Raw genomic sequence first — 24,337 nt, forward strand, 5'->3', positions numbered from 1 at the left:
CCTGACTTGAATTTGAAAGAATCAGTTACAACATTCACCTCCAAAACAAAGCATGTCTCTGCAAACTGGTTTCTGTATATAAATGCATGTCCACACTTCGCAGATTATTTAGCTGGAAAGCAGATGCCTGTCAAAACTGTCCAAATTTTTTTCCTAGGGGACTAGACGATATCACTTCCCATTTGCATATTCACCTATGTTGGCGAGTTAAGACTTTGCCACCTGACTAACCTAGATTTGTCATCTGAAAGTGAAATAGGCATTTCCATTCAATAAATGCAATGGAGCCCTGAATACTGCTACAGATTTTATAGAAACTAGCTTTTCTTTGGTAGTAGGGATGAAATTGCCCTCCAGATTTTGGCTTACTGGTATTAGGCATTAGGTAAAATGAAGGAATTTTTCAATCTTTTCAGCTGAATCTTCTCAAAAGGAACAGCCTGCTGGGACATACTGCTACAGAGAAATCATGTGACAGGATTGCTGCTGACATTTACTTGTGCCGATTGCTGTCAGGAACAGGGTCCAAACGCACCTTTGGGTGAGTTTTAGGTGCTCAGAGTAGCACAATTTGGATGTGAGGAAAAAAAGCAGGCATCAAGCACCTGCAGTGGTAACCTCTCCTCCTGGATACAAAGAACTGAGGAAAAGAGCAGACCCAACTCTAAATTCTAATTCTAAATAGTTTTAAATAGAAAACCAGCTCTTTCAGACAAATCCACAAGGTTTTACCACAGTAATGCTGGCTCACGGGTTTTCAGAACTTCCTAAAGGTATAGTTAACATTTCTCTCTCATGCTAACCCCTAGGAAAATGCTCGTATCTGCCACCACAGTCTTTGGCTTCCGTCCTTTTCCTAGCCCTCTGCCAGCTTCAAGCATCCACCTTCTAAAGAAAATAGATGGTGGGGACCCCCAGCTAGTTTTTATACAAAACTCAGCAAAGAGAGCCTAAATTTGTAATAGACCTTAGGAGGCTAGAATAAATAAATTATAAAGTTCTATAGTTAAAAGATAACTCGATTAAATATAATTAAAATAAATTTTTGATCAAGATTTAAAAATTAAGATAGTAATATAAACACAATAAGATTAAATTGAAACAAATATAATTAATAATAAATAAACAAACCCACATTCAGGAAGTGTTAGGAATAATAGCATTTCATAAAGTCAAGAATTCAAAGAAGGGTAACAAAAATATACTGAAATGATAGAAATGTATAGACTGGGTTGCTGCAGAGTGCTGGCTGCTGCTGGTGGAGACTGTGATCTTGATCACAATTTGATTTCTAGAAAGGATTTACCAGGTTAACCCCCTGATGTAGGACATCAAATCCAGAGCATCTGAAGCTGCCCTGGCTAGGTACACAGACGGGGAAGGGGCGCAAGATGTACAGTAAGCAATCCTTCCTAAAAGACATGCAACTGGCTGTGAATCTGCAATCTGCAAAGACTTCTATGGCTGCTAACTGGTCCACACAGAGGGAGAGGAATGCAAACCAAGGACGTGGCAGGGCCAGTCATATTCTGCTGAGCCAGATTCATTCTCTTTAAGTCTATCTGCATATCCATATGCATATACTTTGCCACTAATTTCCTATGGAGCAAGTTCAAGCCCCAGCATAAAAGAGAACATTTTCTGAATGTCCCCACACAATAACAGAGCCGTTACCAACCTCCAGTTGTCCTGCCTTCCCAGTAGCATCTTGTAATAACACAGATGCAGCACTCTGTAATGCATTTGTCACAGCACTTATTTCTTCAGTGATCTTGTTCCTCTCTTGAATCTCAGCTTGTACAGAATCCTTATGGTCTTGAGTCTTTTCATACAACCTATGAAAGATTTCCAGCAAGAATATATCAAGTGTTAGACTCTACACCAAGTAGGAGTAAACAAAGAGCATGCTTAATACAGATATTTTTAAAATATATATCCAGAACCACATTTGTCTGTATTTTAATATTATTTTCTGTAACTAAATCTCTGAGTTTCTGTCCTTTATTGTTTCAGTTTCTTCAAAAATGAGTCTTCAGATATGGCTAAACAAAGTATGTTTGGTAGACCAAATCAGATAGCATGTATATTTAAACAGCAAACAGAGCTCAGGTTCTCAGAGTCTGAAAAAGTTGGCAGAGCAGAATATGTTCATCAAGATTTCCATGTCAAAAAGCAGGCATGGAGAAGGGCGAGTACAATCACAGATTTGCAAAAAATAGTTGAGGCAGATTTTAAACAGTGGCACTCAGTAAGGCAAAAGTTGCATTGCTGCAAAAAGCACAACACCTGCTTTTCTACGACTGGAAGACCCACACATCTCATTCAAGTTCACAAGATCTTGGAGCCTCCAAAATCGACCATCATCCCTTCTGATTCCTTCTACGTTTGAACACAAATTGCAGCCCACACAATATAGCCAGGCTCAGGTCTTCTCCCTAACTACTATCTCCCAATGCCCATGCTGGAGGCAGCAGATGGGTTAGACAGAGCATTGGTCTGACCCAGTAGGGCATTCACTATCTTTCTAAGTGCATTACAGCTTTCATATATTCTTTAATACCCAATAAAACGCTGTGCTTTTAAGTAGTCCTATGACATGTCTTCAACAGAAATTTCACACCACTTACTTTTTACAGCGATCCTGCATTGCCTTTATCTCACATAAGGCGGGAAGGGCAGCTTCTGCCTCAGTATTTTCAGATGTATTCAGGATGTTTCTTATTCGGTGAAGAAGTAAGAGTAAGAGGAGCTGCTGCTGGTTGATGTTTTCCTCAAATGACTTCACAAAATCTAGTAATTCTACCAGTTCCTCTCTGGTGGCCTTTTCTTTCTCTTTAAGGCTTTCTGGCTGTTCTTCCTGGAGCTTATCTAGAATTATTGTTTCTCGTTCCAGCTAAGTAAACAGCATGTCAAAGCATGAGATAAAGTGCTTTTTTATTCTATCACCTTAAGTTACATTATTCATTTACTGATACACATGACTAAGTACTGGGAATTACATAGCCAGAGAGCTTGAACCTCTGAAGTGTATCAAAACATTTGAGTTTGCTCTAACAAAGCACATAACCACACACAGAGTTGTTCTGGGTTCAGAGAATTTGTACTATAAATACCCCATCATTTTTGACTCCAGGTTCAAGAAAGGCTGGGGATAACTGGCTGATCAGTGGGTGGGAAATGATGTTCTGCGCTGACCTCAGCCCTTTACATGCCATTTTACTGAGGGCCCCATCCCTACCACATTCCCCAAAACTTAGTTTGTTGAGCAACTCACCTCTTCATTGATGAATTTCCATTCCTGCTTTAGTTCTTCACAGTTAATTTTCAGCCCTTTCGCCGCCTCAAGCAAACCCAGCCAATTTTCCCACAGCACTGTTACAATCCTGCCCAGTGCCCTGTCACTTCTCTTGCATAATCTCTTCAGCTCTCCAGAGACCTGCCTCAGCTTCACAAGATCATCTTCAGCCGAGTCAATGTTGGATACTAAAATCTTATTGGAAAAATAAACAAGTAAATAAATAAAACAATACAGTCAGAAGTGTTAATGAAGCATTCAGTGACATGATTAGGATCCTCTAATAAAATGGCAATCACTCCACTGAGCTGGTTAAATACAGTTGTAATGAGAGAATTCTGTTGGCTAAGGCTGTGGAGAAAGATGGGGTAAATAAACGAAACAAACAGAAGAACAGTGTGCCCAGGCAATTAGGTTGTTCTTACTTCTTCCTGGTTATTTGGAAGGGAAGAGAAATGAGCAAGAGTTACAGATATATAAAATGACAAGCCTGTAATATGATGAGTTATAGCAGAGGTCTGGTGGGAAGGCAGCAAGAGCGCAAGGGGATTTTCACTTCTGAGGGAAAACAGCAGCAATGTTAGAAATCTGATCAGTCCTGGTCCTGCAAAGAAGCAATGAGGGATCTGAACAGAAATGCAACACTATCTTAAGCACAGATAATGTTTGATTTCTACAGCAATAAGATGTACTCATTTTACATGGCCTATTATCATCCAGTCTTTTTCTAAGCATATAAATATATTCTGTGGTTTTATATATACACAAATACAGGATAAAGAATTTAACTTCTTTCTACTACAATATCATATGGTGTGCATGGCTGCTACATCACAGTTTTGCATGAGCTTTTCAAGTTCTTCAGAGCCTCTCTTACCTTACTTTCTTCTAAGTGCTCCAAAGCTTCTTTATAAGACATTGGTATTTGAGACAAAGCCTGTCTAAGCATCTTTTCCAGTTTGTTAAGATTATCACACACCTTATCTTTGGTTTTTGTGTAGCTTTTGTATTTTTCAAAATACCTGTAGGAAACAATTAATAGACCAATTAAAATTTGTTGTGGTTGCTCCTCTCTCCAACCATAATGCCCACTAGAAATAAAAAAAAAAACCCAAATCTTCTGAACCAATAGTCCTTACTATATTGCAAGTTATCTTCAATTAGCATTTGTTATACACTTCCGGTCCGATATCTGAGATACTTTAGAGATGCAGGTACAAATGCCCCAGAGGTAAAGAAATATAGGTATGTGTGTCCATATATCAGCCATGGAGCTGCTCAACAGAATTGTATGTGTTGATCTAAGTCTCCATCCTCCTCAGACATTCCCAAAAATTAGTTCCCGGTTTGTGACACACATTCTATTTGTCCCTGCGATGTGTGGTATGTACAATTCCAATTTCTTATTTCTGTATCTTATCATCTCTTTTCTATTACCAAAGCCTTTAAAGTCATCCAATTCTTTGATTATAAAAGCAGATTTTAAGATTATGCTCAATAGAACCAGAAGCACTGGATCATGAGCAAGCAATTTAAAAATCCTTTACTCTATCTCCCAACTTTTTCTGTACATGTATCTGAAGGCCCTTCAGATTTCCTCTGTGCCTATATTTGAAGGAAGGAAACTATGGCCTGCATCTTGTTTGGTCTTTACTTTCTCAAGCCATCAGAATAGCCTATGGAAGACATTAGGGGCATTAGGGCCCCTCTGAAAACTATTCTAACCTGCACCAGCACTGCGCTAGAGACTGTGGAAATGTGCTTTCTTCTGATTCTGGCACCATATGGCACTCAGTCGAGCCCCATACCTTCTGGAATATACTAAAAATTAGTGCATTGTAAATTATTAGCAATATGCTTATTGTCTGGCAATTTCCCTTCCATTGCAGTCACATCTGGGAACAACAGAAATGCTTACATTTCTTTCTGCTGAATTACCTGGTTCTATCAGAGCAGAAACAACACTGCATCTATTACCAGTCAAATTTCTCGTAACAAGCAACACGATCTAGGAAGATCTCTTAAACCTACCTCTGTTCATCAGCTTCCTTTCTTTGAGCCTTCTCCCTTAATGCCAAACTCTTATTGACTAGTTCTGTTAAAGTATTTTCCAGACATATTTTGTCTTCTGGTTTCACTAGGTTTTTCAGCTTGCAGTACAGGTTTTCTATGTTAGCCTTTACAGAGTTGAACTCTTCTTGTTTCCATTGTGGGGTTTGACAGACCTCCTCTGAGCTACCAAGCTCTGCTGCAGCAGACTTGACTTGAGCTTCATAGTCCTCAAGGAACCTGGCAGCCTTCTGAACAGCCTCGGTATAAAGCTCACCAGTCTTACATGCCTCCTCCAGAGCACTCTGAAAGTGTTAAAAAGACAAAGGAAGAATCAAGAAAGACTTCTGTGCTCCTCTGGATCACCGGATGGTTTTCTCAGAATTTCACACCTGGTTGTCTTTGAGGCCAATGCTCCTAGAATTGGCCTGAGGAGGTGAGGAAGGACACATGGCAAATGCACTCTGCTACCTAGGTAGTCACAGAGCAGTGCTGTAACCTATGGATTGACTGCCCTCAACCGTAGGAAGAGAGGGAACTGCCAATACTGGAAAAGTCCAGAGAGAAGGATGGCGGGACACAAGAGCTATCCCTTATGGACATGGCAGTATACATCCTGTTCAGACAAGGAAAGCCCACACATTGATGCTTTATTCTGCTCCAGGGGATATCTCCACTACGACTTGCCAAACAGCTTCTCGCTAAACCCTCTTCTCGTATGTATGTATACAGAGAATGATGTGTGACTTTGCCAGCTCTTGGATTCCCACAGGGCAGAGAAACTTTGGCATTGTGCTTCCCACACAATACCCAAGCAGTGAAGATGAAGCACAGCAAACCAGGAAATCTGACAGCAGGACCATAAGTCCATGAGGGACGCTGAGTCACTCCTCCTGTTACTAGCTACTATCTCCTATTTCCTCACTTGTACCCACTGATCTCTTGGGCAGTCAGGGCACAGGTCTTCTTGACCAGTACACAGTTCCAGAACCTCTCTGCTATGAAGGTTATCACTCTTCTGGTTTCCAATATAAATTTATTTGCTAATTCCTTCTCCTTGTATTAACACTGCCCTTTAGCTTAAGCAGTCCTTTTCCACCCATTAAGTCTACCTCCAGCCTAATTACATTTCTCAGCTAGATTTCCCGCTTGCCCTGAGCTTACCAGGTTGAGCAAATCCAGTTTTATTAACTGCCCTCAACATTCCTCATCCCTCTAACAGCATCTGTTCCAGTTTGAGTGGACCTTTCCTGACAAAGACATGAAGAATCGGGTCGATCTTCCAGCAATGCCTTATCAATGCCTTATATACTTGTGTCAAAGCCTTGGATCCTGGTTGCCTTTCCTTTGCTCACCCTCCCTGAGGCCTGATCACATTGGTTTGACCTGTGCTTTACTCTCCTTGATCATTCCCAACTGGTAAGCTTTTTCTTTACAATAGAAACAAGGAACCTCTGTTTTTTTCATTGTCACTATTGAAAATATTACATAAAATCAGTCCCAAGAATAATGCCAGAACAATTGCACCCAGTGTCTCTTCAGCTCAATACTTCAATACAACCTTTTTCTTCTTCCCCTTTACCTTTCTTTTCTTGTGCTAATCCCCACTGCTTGATTATAATTAAACTGAATACAACTAATTTCTTTGTATCCTTAGTTTCTTATCATGATTCCCATCATATCCACTAATGCAGAGATGATGATGGGCCAATTCAGTTATTAGAATAAAAGGAAGGTATAAGTAATGAAAATATAAACACTACAGTCACAGACACCTAATCTAATTATTGGTAAAAGACATATGGCCATACCTTACTTTTATTAAATATACTTACAACACGGGCAGCAATATCTGTCTTCAGTTCTATTTCATGATCTTGCAGTGTTTCTAATTTTGTTTCTATACCAGCAGGAAGAGATTTTTCTCCTTGGTTTTCCCTCTCTTTTTCCATTATACATTTAATAGCAGAAAACTTTGCTTGCATCATATTCTGAATCGCTTCCCATCGCATCTTTTCATACTGCATTATTTTTATGTCTATCAGAAGTGGCTGCTGGAGCTCTAATTGAATATGCTTTATGATGTGGAATATATGTTCTACTTCATTTTGGGTATCTTCCTTGTTTACACACTGGAGACCAGAGACTAAGTTTTGAAGAAACTGATTCAATTCCTCAACATCTTTCTCCAGGCTCTTTATTTCTTTCCTCTTATATTCTTTGAATGGTGTATCAAAGACCTCATTTTTGTTTATTTGATTTGCTGCCTCCTGGGTTAAGTAGAAGATTTGTTGAACTGTGTGAAACAGAACCTGTGCAGATATAAGATTCTCAGCAGGAGAAGAGCTAGAGCTATCATTCAGGACGTTAGCTTCTCTTCTTACAGTGGATGTCACAGTCTGGATTTCATTTAGCAATGCTTGAATCTTGTCACATTCCCTAACAACATTATCAAAGTGTATTATCTTCCCTTTAATTTTATTTTTAATTTTAAAAAATTCAGTTTGCAATTCATCCAGCTGCAGTGAGTCCCATTTTAGACCTAAGCATTTGAAGATTTCTTTGTACTTCATTATTTGTGACAAACTGGACTGAAAAGCTAATACTTTTTCTTTAAGTGCTTTGCATTTATCCTTCACTTGCTGCTTGGCACCTAATAATTCATCTTCTTCCAGGTTCATTTCACCATACTGTAGATCATTAAGATCCTGCTGCAATGAAATTATTCCTTCAGCAAACTCCCTGCAGACAGCTATCTTTTTTTCTACTTCATGAAGTTTACTCTGAACTTGCCTCTGTGTCTTCCTTGCTCTATTCTTCAGACTTCTTAATTGATCAGTCAAGAACAGTTGTTCAGACAGGCTCAGTTCCCCAGCTGTGACCTGACTCTCCTTACAGTGGGATGAGATAAGCCCTTCTATTTCCTGTATGTCTTTTAAAATCTCCTTTAAAATGGCTTGTTGATTGATTAATTCTGACCATGTGCTGGTTTGGTTCACGTCAGGCCTGGCAATCATCTCAGCATTTCGAAGCTGACAGTGAACTTTTTCTACTTCTGCAATAAGTCTTTGCCTCTCCTCCAGCTGAAGCTCTAGGTGCTGTAATCTTTGAGCTGATTTTAAAACAAGAGCCTTGTATGAATTCTGCAATGTTTGTAAAAGGCAGGTCATATCAGAGATCTCCTCTGGCTTCAAGCTGGGAACGATGTGCTGGAGCCCATAATCCAGTGATACAATCACAGGCTCTCTGTTGAGAACTTCTGTGCTCATAAGCTGACAACTTCTGATCTGTGATTTAACATCACTGGGGAAAAGTGCTGCTTTCTGATCAAGAGAGGACAGTGAATTGTTGACCCACGAAATATTTTCTTTCAGCCTCTTCATCATTTCATGTTTCATGAGAGCAGGACCAGTGATCTGAACATCCTCTCGAGGAGTTTGTTGCGCTGATAATGCTTCCAATTTGCTCTGCAAATCATGGATAGAGTTCTCTAAAGCTGCCTTCTCTTGATCACTCCAAATTCTCTTCATCTGCAGTTCAATCCTTCTTTTTAATAGAGAAAGACCATGTTTAATGTCCTGTAGCTCTGTGGTCCAAAGTACAGGGCATTTGGCTTTTCCTTCAGATGAGGAATATAACTCTGCTTGTGAATACTGTTCTTCAATCAGTCTCTGAATATGCTGTGCTTTATTCATAAGCAGGTTAAATTCATCGATTTCTGCCACAACTCGATCATGTTTCTTTTGCACTGTTTGTTCCATGTGTTGCCACCATTGCTCCAGTTGCCTCATTTGGCTTTCAGTTAACACTTTATCCATGCATGTTAGATGCCGAGATAAACTTTCTTGCTGAGTTTTCAGCTGGTTTAAGACATCTCTTTCTTCTTGTAAGGACTCAATGCATGCTTTAATTTTCTCCAGAAGAACTGTGTTGTTCATAGGACCCCTGTCAAAAATATGAGCAGCATTTAAAAAAAACATTTCTGCTAAAACATGGACTAGATACATTTTAAAAAGAGAATTTAACTGTTTAGAAAATGATTCACTCACTTTATTCACTTACTCACATGTATCTCTCAATGTTCTCTCACAAATTTCCTAACCATCACTGCAATATCATTACTTCTTCCTTATCTGTACAGCATTAGTTATTTCTAGATACCTCTGCAGGAAAGGTATATTCTACTGTATATTCTCTAAAACTGCAGCATATACTAACACAGAATGTGTCATTTCCTAAAGGAATGTAGCCTCCCTTTAAAATGAAAATAAATAAAATTTTAAAAATCAACAACAGTGGTAAGTCATCTCTAAGTGAATTAACAACATTTTATGGTAATTTCTGATTTACGTTGAAGAGAAAACTTAGTTATAAGAAAAACTTCGAAAATGCCCATTCAGTCAAGATTCATTTGGAGGAGTTTATCTGCTCATCGTTTATTTTCAGGAGTATTTTGAAATTCCCACCTACAATACATTTAGCAGCTAGATTTTTATTCAATTTTTTCAACCTCTTTGCTGTAAATTAACAATTTTATAAATTATTTTAAAAATTTTCAAATTATTGTGATACACTATTGTGACCGATAGGCTAGTTCCATGTTTTGAAGGCTAATTCATAAAAGGTACTAAATATTTTGTGTGCGTTGGTTACCTCTGAATTGGTACTGTAGACTTATTTATTGCCACAGAATTCTTCCTATCAAGTAAGGTTAATTTGCAGAGTAATAAGATATTTCATTCAGAAAAAAATTAGAACTGATGAGTCCTTAAAGAAAAATTAATATTCCACATCTGCCATATTTTTGCAAAAATATTTTAATATGGCTTTTATATAGGTTTTTAACACAGCAACCATTTCTTTGTTTTGCCTAAAAAATAAAAAGAGTAGATATCACTAAAGGATAGCAGAGAAGCACCAGAAATGCTTCTGTTTAAACTTACAAACCTGGGAGACTTCTCTTGCTACCCAACATTAACGAGATGGATAAAACACGTATTCTTGCCTGAGCATTATTGAAGTATGGCACGAAATTCAGTCTAGGACCATATTTGTTCTGCAACCTATTAACAGAAACCCTCAACTATACTTACATTTTTATGTTATCTTTTTCTGTTGACAAATTTTTCATGGAGGACTGCACAGCAGAAAGATTTTTCTGGTATTCATTAATTAAACAGTACTGTTGTTGCTTCACTGCCTTAACGGCATCTAGTTCTTGAAGCAGCCTGTCCCAGCAGGGCATTGTAGGCTCTGTGGTTTGCAGCTCTGCTCTGTTTGATCCCGTTGCACTGGGAAACGCTTCTTGACTATGACAAAAAGACTTTGCTTTCCATGTTTCCAGTTCAGTTTGTAAATTCTACAATCAAGCCCACCACAGAGAGAAGATTAAAAGAGGATCTTAAAACACTTTCAGCTTTCAGCAAAAAATACAGTTAAATACTGATAGATCTACAAACATATGCTTGCTCAGTCACATGCAAATGAGCACGCATGCCTGTGCACATCATGGAAGCACACGTGCAATCTACACAGGTGTATCTACTACTGCACTCTAGAAGAGCAGTACAAAATATGGTATTTACATGGACATATTTGCATTAAGGCACAGTGTTTGTACATTACCTGATAGACAAACTGACTAATCATGCAGTCAAACCTTAGACAAGACTATATGCAACAATTTTGTATTGCCCAAGTGAATCATAATTCTGTAAGCGTATCACTACATTAACAACGAGGAATGGCTTTGCAATTTCCATACCTCCAGCTCTTTTAGTTGTTCATTTATGAGCACGATATCCAGTTCAGCCACTTCATTTTTCAGCTCATTGACCTTTTGTTCTTCTTCATAATATTCAGTGTTTACTTGCACTCTAGGAGACAGTTCCTTCTGGACAACCACTTCTGCACCTGTGTCCTACAACGCAAAACAGGATTCTTATTTCTGAAGGTCCTAAACCGAAAAGTCTTCTCACTGCAACACTTTGCTTCACATGTTTAAGCCATGCCTAAATCCTGCCGTGGCTTCCCCCGCAGTGTCTGTGTGTCAACCAGGGCCCAGAGGCTGGAACCTGAATCACTGCCGCCCACCTCTGCAGTCACCCTGGCTTGCCAGCACTGCTCAGATAGCTATGAAATCTCTGCCCATCATTTTAAGTTTGAAACTCTGATATCCCCACCTTCATATAACATCGTCCCTGCCCCCACCTCTGCTACTGATAAATTCACAGGTCTGTCCTGTCTTCTCCCCCTCCTCCTTACATATTCACGGACCTTTAACCTCTCCTCACACCTACATTCCCTCTGCTCAGCACCTGCCTTGATATACTGCTGTGTCCTTCACCAGGATCACCTCTTCAACTGTTCTTCACAGGCCAACTCATGCATGAAGCAGCTTGGCTGTGACGCAAAGCCACGGCTGCTACTGCCACTAGTGCTATCTGAAATCAGGAGTAACATGAGAGCGTTAGGGAGCCATGTCTCAATCAGGGTGGGGAGGAAGGGAATGGGGGCTCCAAAGCCAGTCCCTGGCACTGCCATCAATTTCCACAATGACAGAAAGACAAGTCACTTGGGGTGTGACCAGGTTTAACAGCCCATCAGCTGAGCTGAGGTCATTGCCGAAGTGGATGCTCTTACCCAGCCCCAGTTCAGATGTAAAACATAATCCTCTAAATCATCTTCAGCTATTGCAGTCAACAACATAAATGAAATGTCACAGGCTTATTGGGTCACATGGCGATACCTTAAAAATCTTTCTGCATTTCCCTTCCCCCAGTACCTGTCTATACCTGGTGTAAACTGTGATCTGTTCCACATATAGACTTCATGTGAGTGAATGCATACAAATATACAGATATGACTACAGTGTGAGCTTCTCCATGGTACCAACATATAAAATGAGCAATGATAAAGACCTCTTGTTTGATAAACTTACTGTATTGCTACTTCATTACTATTTTACTAGGAAGCAGCCAGCTATCCCTGCAGCCATATCACTTGTAAGCTGTCACTGTTGTCTGTGTCTCTGTGGGTCATGAGCTGTCCAAAATACACCTGCTTCCAGGTGTGGGAAACATGTAGCACATTGTAGACATTACCAGAAGAGAATAATTCTATTTATTTGAACTCTTTGGGTTATTTTCAGTCAATCAGAGAACGTTTCCATTTCTCTGTGTATACATCCGTAACAGCTGTATCAATTCAGACATAAGATTGCATCTTAAGAGACTTAAGTGCCATAGAACTGAAGCAAGCAGAAAAACTCAGCTAAGCTGTCACAGAGTGATGAGGAAATCCACTTTACCAGACTGAAATATAAACGCAGCAAAACACACAGAAAAATAAGTGTCCTGACACTAAGAAAAACCTCAGGATTGCTGTGTACATGTTTCACTTGTTTCTATGACGTTCTCAACATACGCTGTGGCACTGCCTCCCCGGATACACAGACACATAGATAGTGTCAATCTCCCCACACAATAGTTCTAATGTTTCTCAGAGTTTTTCAGTCCATCAGATGGTTGGAGAGAGAGGAAAACATGAGAAGGGAAGATAATGGGGGTTGCTAACCAGCTACTGTCCTTCAGACACAAAGCCAGGACTCCCCTGCTGACTCTTCACAGTGCAGGGAAAATGCCAAACATGACTCTGGCTTCAGGCTAGGGTATAGCCCACAGTCTAAATCCTTTCTTATCCAACACCTTCCTCAGGAAATCAGCAGAACCTACTTTCCCTTCCCTTTACAAACTCCAAATTGAATGAATACAAACATTTACAGATCACGTTTAAAAGTGAAAATCAATCAATTTAGAATAGGATAGAATAGAACAGAATATTCTCAGTTGGAAGGGACCTACAATGATCATCTAGTCCAACTGCCTGACCACTCCAGGGCTGACCAAAAGTTAAAGCATATTAAGGGCACTGCCTCTTAAACACCAACAGGCTTGGGGCATCAACCACCTCTCGAGGAAGCCTGTTCCAGTGTTTGACCACCCTCTCAGTAAAGAAACGCTTCTTAATGTCCAGTCTAAACCTCCCCTGGTGCAGCTTTGAACCATTCCCAGGTGTCCTATCACTGGATCCCAGGGAGAAGAGCTCAGCACCTCCCTCTCCACATCCCCTCCTCAGGAAGCCGTAGAGAGCAGTGAGGTCGCCCCTCAGCCTCCTTTTCTCCAAACCAGACAAGCCCAAAGTCCTTAGCCACTCCTCATAGGACATGCCTTCCAGCCCTTTCACCAGCCTTGTTGCCCTCCTCTGGATGCATTCAAGGACCTTCCCATCCTTCTGAAATGGTGGGGCCCAGAACTGCACACGGTACTCCAAGTGAGGCCACATCAGCACTAAATACAGAGGAATAATCACCTCCTTGGACCGGCTGGTTATACTGTGTTTGATGTGCCCCAGGCTGTGGTTTGCCCTCTTGGCTGCCAGGGCACACTGCTGGCTCACATTGAGCCTGCTTTTGACCGGCACCCCCCAGATCCCTTTCTGCAGGGCTGCTCTCCAGCCACTCCTCTCCCAATTTATACATGTGCCCAGCGTTACTCTGTCCCAGGTGCAGAATCTGGCATTTGGACTTATTAAATTTCATCCCATTAATCATTGCCCAATGCTCCAATCTATCTAGATGCCTCTGCAAGGCATCTTGTTCCTCAAGAGAGTAAACAGCACCTCCCAGTTTGGTATTATCATCAAACTTGCTAATGGTGCATTCAACTCCTGCATCTAGATCATTGATAAATACATTGAACAGAACTGGCCCTAGAATTAAAGCTGAGGAACACCGCTGGTGACCAGTCTCCAGCCAGATGTAGCCCCATTCACTACAACCCTTTGAGCTCTGCCCTTCAGCCAGTTCTTCACCCAGCACACCATGAACCTGCTCATCCCACAGTTGGACAACTTGTCCAGAAGGATGCTGTGAGGGACAGTATCAAAAGCCTTACAAAAATCCAGAAAAACTACATCTACCACCTTTTCTTCATCCACTAGGTGGGTGACCTTATCATAGAAGGATATCAAAGTAGTTAAACAGGACTTTACCTTTGTGAGCCCGTGTTGACTGTGTCTGATCTGTGCCAGTTCTGTTTAATCTCTGTATCAATGATCTGGATGAGGGGATCGAGTGCACCCTCAGTAAGTTTGCAGATGACACGAAGTTGGGTGGAAATGTCGATCTGCTGGAGGGTAGGAAGGCCCTACAGAGGGACCTGGACAGGCTGGATCAATGGGCCGGGGCCAACTGTGTAACGTTCAACAAGGCTCAGTGCTGGGTCCTGCACTTGGGTCACAACAACCCCATGCAACGCTACAGGCTGGGGGAGGAGTGGCTGGAGAGCTGCCTGGCAGTAAAGGACCTGAGGGTGTTGGTTGACAGCCGCCTGAACATGAGCCAGCAGTGTGCTCAGGTGGCCAAGAAGGCGAAGAGCATCCTGGCTTGTATCAGAAATAGTGTGGCCAGCAGGACCAGGGAGGTGATACTGCCCCTGTACTGGGAACTGGTGAGGCTGCACCTCGAGTACTCTGTTCAGTTTTGGGCCCCTCACTACAAGAAGGACATGGAGGGGCTGGAGCGTGTCCAGAGGAGGGCAACAAAGCTGGTGAAGGGTCTGGAGCACAAGTCTTATGAGGAGCGCCTGAGGGAGCTGGGGTTGTTTAGCCTGGAGAAAAGGAGGCTGAGGGGAGACCTTATTGCTCTCTACAACTACCTGAAAGGAGGCTGTAGCGAGGTGGGCGTTCGTCTCTCTCCCAAGTAACAAGCAATAGGACAAGGGGAAACAGCCTCAAGCTGCACCAGGGGAGGTTTAGATTGGATACTAGGAAAAATTTCTTCACTGAAAGGGTAGTCAGGCATGGGAACAGGCTGCCCAGGGAAGTGGTTGAGTCCCCATCCCTGGAGGTATTTAAAAGACAGGTAGACGTGGTGCTTAGGGACATGGTTTAGTGGTGGACTTCGCAGTGCTAGGTTTACAATTGGACTTGATGATCTTAAAGGTCTTCTCCAACCTAAATGATTCTATGATTCTGTTATGATTGCATTGTTCTTTAAATGCTTTTCAATAGTACCCAGTACGATCTTCTCCATATTTTTTCCAGGAACGGAGGTTAGACTAACAGGTCTGTAGTTTCCTGGGTCTTCTCTCACCCCCTTCTTGTAAACTGGCATAACACTGGCTAGCTTCTCGTCAGCAGGGACCTCCCCTGACTCCCAAGACCTTTGGGAGATCTTGTTGGGGTTTCCAGTTACAGCAGATGTTCAAGTCCCAGGTAAGACCTGCCAATGGACAGGCCAGCTGTGGACCTGCCTATAGATTTAACTGTGAAGATTAGATCTGGCCCTACCTTCAGTTTAAGAATGTGGTGACCAAGGATCAGCAGTCATGGGGCACTTGTGATGTAACATCCTTACTCTTAAAGAAGAATAGATTCAGTAATGTCATTTAGTAATGTATCTTGTTATTCATTCAGCTTGAATTCATTCTCCTTTCTCTACTTCATTTCATTTATTTTCTTATGCTGGATCACCCTTGGATTTCAGTTTTCTGATCTGCCTTCCTTATGGTGGCAAAGACTATCCCAGCTAACTATAATAACATGGAAAGAAGTTGTATTGATTAACAATTTAAATAGAAACTCTAAATAACATAAAATAATGACTGATTATGATGGCTCTGAAAAGCAAAATTGCTCTTTTGAACAGATCCACTGAAAAACATGATGTGGCTAGCACTTTGGATAAAGTTCAAAACTAGCACAGACATAAAGCAGAACTATACACAATGGTCTTGACTTTGATGAGACAGTATTTGCCTCTTCTTTTATAACAGAACTTAAGCTGAAGCCCATGTGGAAACAAAAAATCAATGACTCCGACAAACGCAGCTTGGAATAACAGAATGTGGCTTACCTCATGTGCCAAAACCGGGAGATTACATTCCAGACCATCTTTCTCAGCTGCTGCAGATTTCAGGACTCGAGTCTTCTGGCACACCCTTTGTTGAACCAGCTCCACATCTTCTCTATATGTTTCATTCTTGACATCACTAGGTTTCTCCTTTTGGTGTAAGAAAAAGAAAAGAAACAAGTAACCAAAAAGCCCTAATCAAACCTGCTGAGTAGTAATTACAGTGCTTGAGATGACAAAGTTACAAAGCCCATACTTATAGGTAGATGAGGTAAACCACAACTATATCTCACAATTTATTGTGGGTAAGGTTAGGGCAAAGGAAATCATTTAGAAGCAGCAATGCTGTAATTTTCTTGTAAATTTTTAAAAAAATTACAGATTGCAAGTATTCTTCCTCTGACCTATGCTGTTCGTGTTTTATTATTCTAAGCATGGACCTTGAACTGTGTACCCCTGGATGCAGTCTTGAATGCGTTTTTTAAAAGGTTTAGCTTTTTCCTGAGGCTCCAATCTTGTACTTGTACTGTAGACAGAGAGCCTGTGGTTAGACATCCAGCCGATTACCAGGCAGGATATTCCCGTGGGCAGCCCAGGGATTTGCTGTATGTACATGCTGAGGTATTTGCTGACTGTAAGTTCTGCCTGAGTTTGTTTATCATCTGGGGACAGATAAAATAAAACAGCCACCTACACAAAATAAAAAATGGCAAATCATTACAGCACGACCATGGTGGAGAGCACAGCATCGGGGGCTATCCATGCTGCACAGATATCTGAGCTAGTGGCTGCCAGTCAGATAGGATATGTACTGAAAGTAGCCCACCCACAACCCAGAATGAACAAATTTACCCGTTCTCAGCAAGCTCATGAGTGCACACTGTGCTTCACCTTGTCACAACTACACTACTTTCAGCATCTCAGACAGTTTGCTAAAACTCAAGGTCTGAGAGGAGTCTGGCCGTCTTCTCTATAGAGAAGGGAGGGGATGACAGCAATGAGACCCCTGTTAGCCTTTTTATCTCCAACAAGAACTTAGCCTCTTCCCACTCATTATGGCTCCAGCTCCTAAACACTGCTCTAGTTTGTTGAAATTCCCCTTCTACCAGGGTGCACCAAACAGGACACAGCATTTCAAATGCAGCCTCATATGTGCAAAGTAAATAAGAAATCTAAATAAATGAAAGAGACTCAAACAAAATAACATTATTCAAGCAAAATGGTAAGAAGACTTCACAATAAGTCCAGGTGACCTGGAATGCAATATCCTCAGTAAACCACTTTGTAGCAACCCATGGTAATAAAGAAAACCCAAAACCCGCCATACTAATTTTAAATGTACAGGAAAGGATTCAGAGAGTTAACATATACTAAGCATACAGCACATCAGGCAAAAATACCTCAGCATAACTTGAGATTTTTATTATTTACTTATTAGTAGTATCATCCCCACTCCAACTAAACTGTATACATATACCGTCAAACTCACTCACTCTTGTGTAATCTCACATCCAATTACCTCGGCTGGACAGGTTTCCTTTCTTGTTTCATCACCTTCAATACCAACATCATCCTGATGCCTGTCCGGTTCTGCTTCACCACCCTGAACCACACTGTCCAGAACATCCTCTTGGACCCTGTCATGCTTGTCCATACCTGCGCTCTCTTTATCACCGTTCCCCTGATTTGAAAAATACAAAATGTTTACAGCCAGTAGAAGTCACAGTCCAAAATATAAGTTTACTAAGGAACATCACACTCCACAAGCTGTCTACTCTATCTTCAGTTTAGCTTAAAGAAGGAAAAGGCTGAGGTAACCCAAACACAGAGTCTCCTGGAAACGCCTGCTCAGACCAGTTTGCCGTATCGGGACTGTAAGCACTATGAAACACAAACCAAACAGGAGTAAGCACTCACATGATTTTTAATACTATCATAGAAGTTTCTGCTTAGACACATTTGGCAACTCTTAACTATTGATCTTGCTCCTTCTCCAGAAATCCCAGTTTCCACTCTGATATTTTGATCGTCATCTCCCCCAGCTACTGTTACCACTCAATGGTCAGGTCAATGAGGGAGTTCTCCAAATCGTTCCCTCAGGATCCCTGCATACATGAAGTCATTTACAGTGCGAATGTCCTGAGGTCCCCCAAAGATCAGCGGTTCCAGGTTAGTGACCTCTCATTACCTACCTTGTGAGTGCGGGTGGCAAAACCCGTTGAAATCACAGGTATGTTGCAGGTTTTGCATCATAGAGAAAATGGGGCCAAGCCCTGTGGGCTTGTAGAGATCATCAAAATGATCCCTTGCACACTTCACATGTGCAAGGCTTTACCTTTCATCAGGTAAAGAAAGTATGTCTCTGTAAGACTACAGATTTTAAGGAATTACATATGCATTTCTAGTGAACAGACACACACACACACACACATACTGACATATATTAGAACATATTTGTCAGGCACCTGAACAGTCTGCCCCAATCTGTCCTTGCTTTGACGGATACCCTGTAATGGGCTGTCTGACAACACACTGCTTTCCTCCAGAAGTGGATCATTTTGCTTGTCTTTCTCTGACATATTTCCATTTACATCTTGACCCTAAGAGAAATGATATAAAAGAAAATCTGCTTGTGTGACTGTAAACATTGTATTTTAACATTAAATCTCTGAGTGGCAAAAATTATTGTCTACAAAACCAAACATGACAAGTATCATGCTGCGGCTCTTAACAAGTCTTACTGGTTTAAGAGAAGCTTTCAGAGTTCTTTGGCAGAGGTGCATCTGCAATTTTCTCATCTATACACCTTTTCCCTTTGTGTCTTGACCAAGGATACCTGCTCTAATTATGTGTAAGAGAAAGCTATACACAGGTTGTGTTTAAATGGAAAACTGCAGTTTTGAATAGACAGTATTGGCTTATTACAGACTTGTTATAACAAGTTAAGGGAGTTGCTCTCCACATCTTTGATTTACACACATATATTTACAGAAGGCTTAATTTCAATGAAATTAAGGATGCAATATAGGATGCAATACACAAAAGGCATTTGAGAGACAGATGCCTCTTTAACCAGTCTGCCACTGTCATTACTGTCAACAAATATACTCACATCATGCATTTCCAAAGGCTTATTTAGCTCTACTGCTGTGGGGCTCTCTTCTGAAGTGACAGGAGTATCAGAAGTGATCTGTGTCTCTCTCTTCAGCATTCTATCTGCCTTATCTTCCATTTGTGTTTCATTACCAAACTCATCTTTTAACTCAAGGGCTTCACTGAAAATATTTTCTTTCTTTTCCTTGACATTTTCAAGTCTTTCTTCCAGACTCCTGTGTTCACTCTGAAGTGTTTCAATCTCATCCTTAATAAACTTCTGTCCTGGTGAAGAGGTGTTTTGTTTAACAGTTTCTGCTAAAACCAAAATCTTCTTTAACGTGTCTTCGCATCGACTAAGAGGTGCTTGTTCCTTTAAACATGAAGAAAACATTTTATTGAAAAGTATCTTCACTCAATATACTTAATGCTAAGATCTAAAGCCAGCCACTAAAATCGTAAATATTTGTTGTGAACAACAAACCATGCTGAAAAGTACGTGCAGACCTATTTGCTGCAGAAAGTCAAACCAATAATTTTAGTCAGCCATTTTTATGAACAGAGAACACCTGAAGCTACAAGCATTACGACAATGATAAAATAATCAGATAGTATGCTGCTAGGTGCATGGTGATCTTCCCAAGTTCTGAACAGATAATACCCTCCCTCTCCTATTCCTTTTTACTTGTTAGAGGTATAGCAAATTCTGGAGGAAGGGGAATTGCAGTGATCCATATCTGAGCTATGGTTTCAGCTTTCAGTAGCTCTCTACGCTCACAGCTACAAAACTGTTATCTATTCTGCCAAAGTGCGAAAGAATGTCTACTTGTGCATGAAGGACACTTCTTAAAACTGAACTTGGCTCACTGACATTTGCCTAAGCTTTCCACTCTGGCTAATTTAAAGACACTTACTACCTCCAAATTTAATTATCTCTTTCCTCATCATGCCCAGAGAGGAGAAAAAAACCACAACCAAACAAATGGAAGAAGCCTGTGTGCTTGAGCTAGGACAATTCTACCTTCAGTTCGGCTGACAGTTCAACCCAGTTCATTAGGAGTGGTTTTAGGCCTACAATTATCTTGATAAAAGGAACACCACATATACTTTATATTTTAGAAAGGTTTCTTAGTTTTTCAGTTTGACATCATTAGCAGTTCTCTTTTATATAAATGTTCATCTCATTTATAAATGTGATGGTGTCTACAAGGCCCCAGGGCATGGACCCACTTTCTCCATGATGCAAAACCTGCAACATACCTGTGATTTCAACTGGTTTTGCTCAGCTGATGGTTGTTCCATTGCTGGACCTTCACAATCAGCAAGCTTCTCAGAGACAGTTTTCAGCTCAGTCCTCAGGCCTGCTACCATATCCTGAAACTGCTGATGCTCTTGAACACGACTTTCCAATGTCTGCACTATGGTCTAGAAACCAAGGAGTTTCTAGGATTAGTCCACCACTAACTCAAACAAATATAACTCATCCACAAACCATCACAGCTTTTCCAGGACCTCAGTGGAACAAATAAAATTTGAGTTTCTGGTGCTCTTTTTCCCACAGTAAGAGCGGGAGGAGGGGAGAATTCCTTGCCCTTCTACAGAGGAACTTTCACCACTCCCAGTTTTTACCCATAAACTCGCCAGCTGAATGACGCTACAGGCAAACAGTGAGAACTGCAATCAACAGGCATACCAATAATCTTGTAAGGAAAGAGAGTGAGGTTCCAACCTGTAGCTGGCTGAGCAGATTTTCATGTTGGTGCTTTAATTCCAGCCATTCCACCTCTGTGAAGCTGGGATCCCCCATGTGACCCTGTAGGGGATCTTCCTGGCTTTCCAATTCATTAAATCGTGAAGTTAAGTCTTCTGCTTTCTGCAGGAGGTCGGCATAGTTTGTCAGCTGAGCTTGCTTCTCCTGCAAACCAGGCTGAAGGGCAAAATCTATCTCCTGTTGCTGTTTCTCCAGTTCAGTTAGAGCCAGTCTCAGATCTTCTTTGCTTTGCTCATATTGCTCCCTGTTGAACTGAAGTTGCTCTTGAGCGCTAAGAAAAAAATACTGCATTTAATAGTATTAAAAAAATTTTTAATCATTACCTACAACATGTCAAATTGTTTTAGATTAGAATGAACTTGAGCATACTGAATACTTTTCTTCAGGTTTTAAATTACTGATCAGCTTTATTGGAATTTTCAAGGTGATGAAAAACATTGAAGTTACTGCTGCTGAATTGGACTTAAATGCAGGACAAGTGACTAACCCTCTTAAACCTTAACCTATAAACCCATAGTTTCTAGCATCTGAGACGTGATGCTCATGCTCTGTATTTTTCTGCTTTTCATTACAGCAGAATTTCTGTTTAAAAACTACAATATGGTTATGAATCTATTTTCCTTGACAACTCCTTATGACAGTCTCCTGAAAGGGAATGTTCTGTAGAAGATACACTATTGCATTGGTTGAGATGGGGGTGGAGGAGTGTTTTAGAGATACAGACAACAAAACCAGCGTATGCAATATGGGTCATGTTAGGCACAATCCAGTGCCTACTTTCCTGACCTTGACATTGGATTTCAATTTGTGTGCTTTATAAGCATGCATGCTGATCTGCTGCAGGTGAACAGGTTGCATTTGTCCACAGGAAATATGCAACTACGACCAGTGAGACAAAAGTAACATTTTTATGTTCACATTTAGTGATGACACTCAGATATTTTCCAGATGGAACTTAAATGCCAACATTTGAAAATATGATCTCACACAAACAAATCCAAATAAATAAAGTCTGGTTATAATTCTGTAAAGTACAGCAGGACAAATGAGGACAAAAGCAAAGCTTAAGTGTTTTGGTTTTTGCCCCTCAAGATTCATATTTCTGGGCAAATGACAAATAAAGCATAGCCTCACACATACGTTAAGTACTCTTGCTTCAAGTTCCCTATTCCAGCTTCACACTGCTGCCATTACTGTGTCGCATCTGTTATTCACATGCCTGATCCTACAAGGTCCTGAGCATCTCTTCAGATGTGCTGAACACCTCATCTCCTGTCTTCAACGTACTGTGAAGAGGGTGCTCTGCATTCTGCTGTGTTGGATCCAATACAGCCGATGCTCTGTCTTTCTGAATGCCACTTGTATTGCTTGCACTGAGTGCTCAGCAATAAGAGAAGGCAACTGAATATTCTCAAAAATACTTGTTTTTAATAATTCATTCCCTGGTCATTTTTTAAAAAAGTATACAGTAGGCCTACTCTAGCTTCCATTAATCTCAACAGCAAAGTTCCCAGTGATTTTACTGAAAGTCAGTTCAAGAGCCTTATGGCAGACAAATATCTTGAAAGTGCCTGCATGTGCAAAATCAGAACTTCAGTTTATGTTTACACAACACACCTGGAATCATCTGACATGTTTTTAAGGATCAATTTGACTCTCAGACAAAGCTGCTGCAGTGCCAGTGACACTAAAGTGCCTTTGCTGACCTAACGATACCAGCTGCCACAGCCAAGAAAGCCTCTCATAGAGCCAGAACAAACCAGGCTTTAAAAATTCTACTCTAAAAATCCCAGCCTCCTGGATTTACCCCAAACTCTCTTCTGAAGCAGTACAAATCTGTGCAAAGGTAGATCCCATGTCTGCTAGGGGACCATACCTGGGGCACAAAGTCCAGATCACATTGCAAGGAAGGGCCACCACAGTGGTTAAATCACTGTGCCCTCACTGCACAGTCTAATGAAACAAGGAGCATTGGGTGCACATGTATTTTTTTTTTTACAAGAGCAGCTGAGCTGCTTCAGTATCAAAAGGGAATCTGAGGGGAGCAGGGCAGACCCTATCAGCTGTCCTGTCACCCCCCTTACATCTCCTGGCTACAGCCCCCGACTTGACAATTCAGTCCAAACTGTGACCTGCCCCTCCACAACGCTGCAGAAATACAAGTATTTTTGTAGGTTTCTTGTTCTGTCCCCAAAGAACACAAATTAAATGGAACTGGTGCAGGAAAAAGTGAAGAAAGTTGATACAGCAGTAAGTGATCTGTACCGCCTCTTGGCAAATTTCACATTACCTTCTATATCCAGTGGCTAACTGACAGGTGCTTTCCCACTGGTTCTGGAGCTCAGAAATAGTCTGCTGAACCACTGGCTTCTTAATTTTCTCATTTCTCATTAAAGTTTCTCCTAGAGCTACCATGTTCTGTATTTTGGTCTCTCCTACATCTTTGAGAGCTGTGATTTCCTGTATTAAAAGAAGCAGAAGCAGTAGGTATACAACTGTTTTTGGTTATAGAATAAAAAGTATTACCAATGATTTTTTTCATACTTTGTACACTGCTGTTCAAGACAAAAGAATTCTCCTTCCAATATATAACATAACTGATACATCAATCAATAGATCATTTACTTTTAGAAAGTCTGGGATAATGAAGCTGATTTATTAATTATTCTCTACGTAACAAAACCAGTATTATGCTGACAAATAAAAAAATTGCTCCAAATCTTAGGGAGAGATATTTGTCACAACACTGCCCCTTCCACAGAACAAAACATGTAAATCCCAGCATCCTCATCCTAAGGAGTCAGAGAAAGGAAACACCAAAGAGGACACTGGGGCCTGAGAGACCCACCCAGGCAGTGGAGCAGCCCAGCACAACGGCACTGCAGGACACCTGAGAAGCCACACACTTTGCAGAGGCTCTCCAGATGTCCCAGCTACATTACTGACCTCCCTCTCCACCTCTGGAGTAGGCTATGATGGGAAGGTGCACAGGCACCAGCACCTTATGAGTTCAGTGCTGCTCCACCCAGAGATGCAGCAGAGAATCTCATCTCACGTGCGTAATAAACTACGCAAAAACCAAAAAAAACCCCACCCAAACACACCCCTCCTCCCCAAATAAGCCACAAAACCACAGGCAATCAGCAGTGACAGTATCTTTTACGGGGTACTGACTCATCAAGCATTCCTCTGATATTAGCATGAGCTGTGAAGTGGA

General features: G+C 41.0%; 1 protein-coding gene across 5 annotated transcripts in view; it reads right to left on the minus strand.

The window, feature by feature from the left end:
- The window catches only part of SYNE2 (spectrin repeat containing nuclear envelope protein 2), a 200,212-nt gene that overhangs the window by 106,781 nt on the left and 69,094 nt on the right, over positions 1 to 24,337 (minus strand). For all 5 annotated transcript variants that reach the window (XM_087747934.1, XM_087747933.1, XM_087747931.1 and 2 more), the window contains 15 exons: positions 23,411 to 23,580; positions 21,079 to 21,391; positions 20,610 to 20,774; positions 19,369 to 19,722; positions 18,722 to 18,856; positions 17,776 to 17,937; positions 16,260 to 16,406; positions 11,109 to 11,264; positions 10,438 to 10,703; positions 7,180 to 9,289; positions 5,327 to 5,649; positions 4,173 to 4,317; positions 3,275 to 3,490; positions 2,628 to 2,893; positions 1,679 to 1,835 (listed from right to left, as the gene is read on the minus strand). In XM_087747934.1, the coding sequence (XP_087604060.1) occupies positions 1,679 to 1,835; positions 2,628 to 2,893; positions 3,275 to 3,490; positions 4,173 to 4,317; positions 5,327 to 5,649; positions 7,180 to 9,289; positions 10,438 to 10,703; positions 11,109 to 11,264; positions 16,260 to 16,406; positions 17,776 to 17,937; positions 18,722 to 18,856; positions 19,369 to 19,722; positions 20,610 to 20,774; positions 21,079 to 21,391; positions 23,411 to 23,580 (5,085 nt within the window). The remainder of the gene's footprint in view (positions 1 to 1,678; positions 1,836 to 2,627; positions 2,894 to 3,274; positions 3,491 to 4,172; positions 4,318 to 5,326; positions 5,650 to 7,179; positions 9,290 to 10,437; positions 10,704 to 11,108; positions 11,265 to 16,259; positions 16,407 to 17,775; positions 17,938 to 18,721; positions 18,857 to 19,368; positions 19,723 to 20,609; positions 20,775 to 21,078; positions 21,392 to 23,410; positions 23,581 to 24,337) is intronic.

This window comes from Nipponia nippon, unplaced genomic scaffold, assembly GCF_047370975.1.
Source record: "Nipponia nippon isolate SJK-2023a ecotype South Korea unplaced genomic scaffold, ASM4737097v1 scaffold_11, whole genome shotgun sequence".
In the NCBI taxonomy this organism is placed as follows: Eukaryota; Metazoa; Chordata; class Aves; order Pelecaniformes; family Threskiornithidae; genus Nipponia; species Nipponia nippon.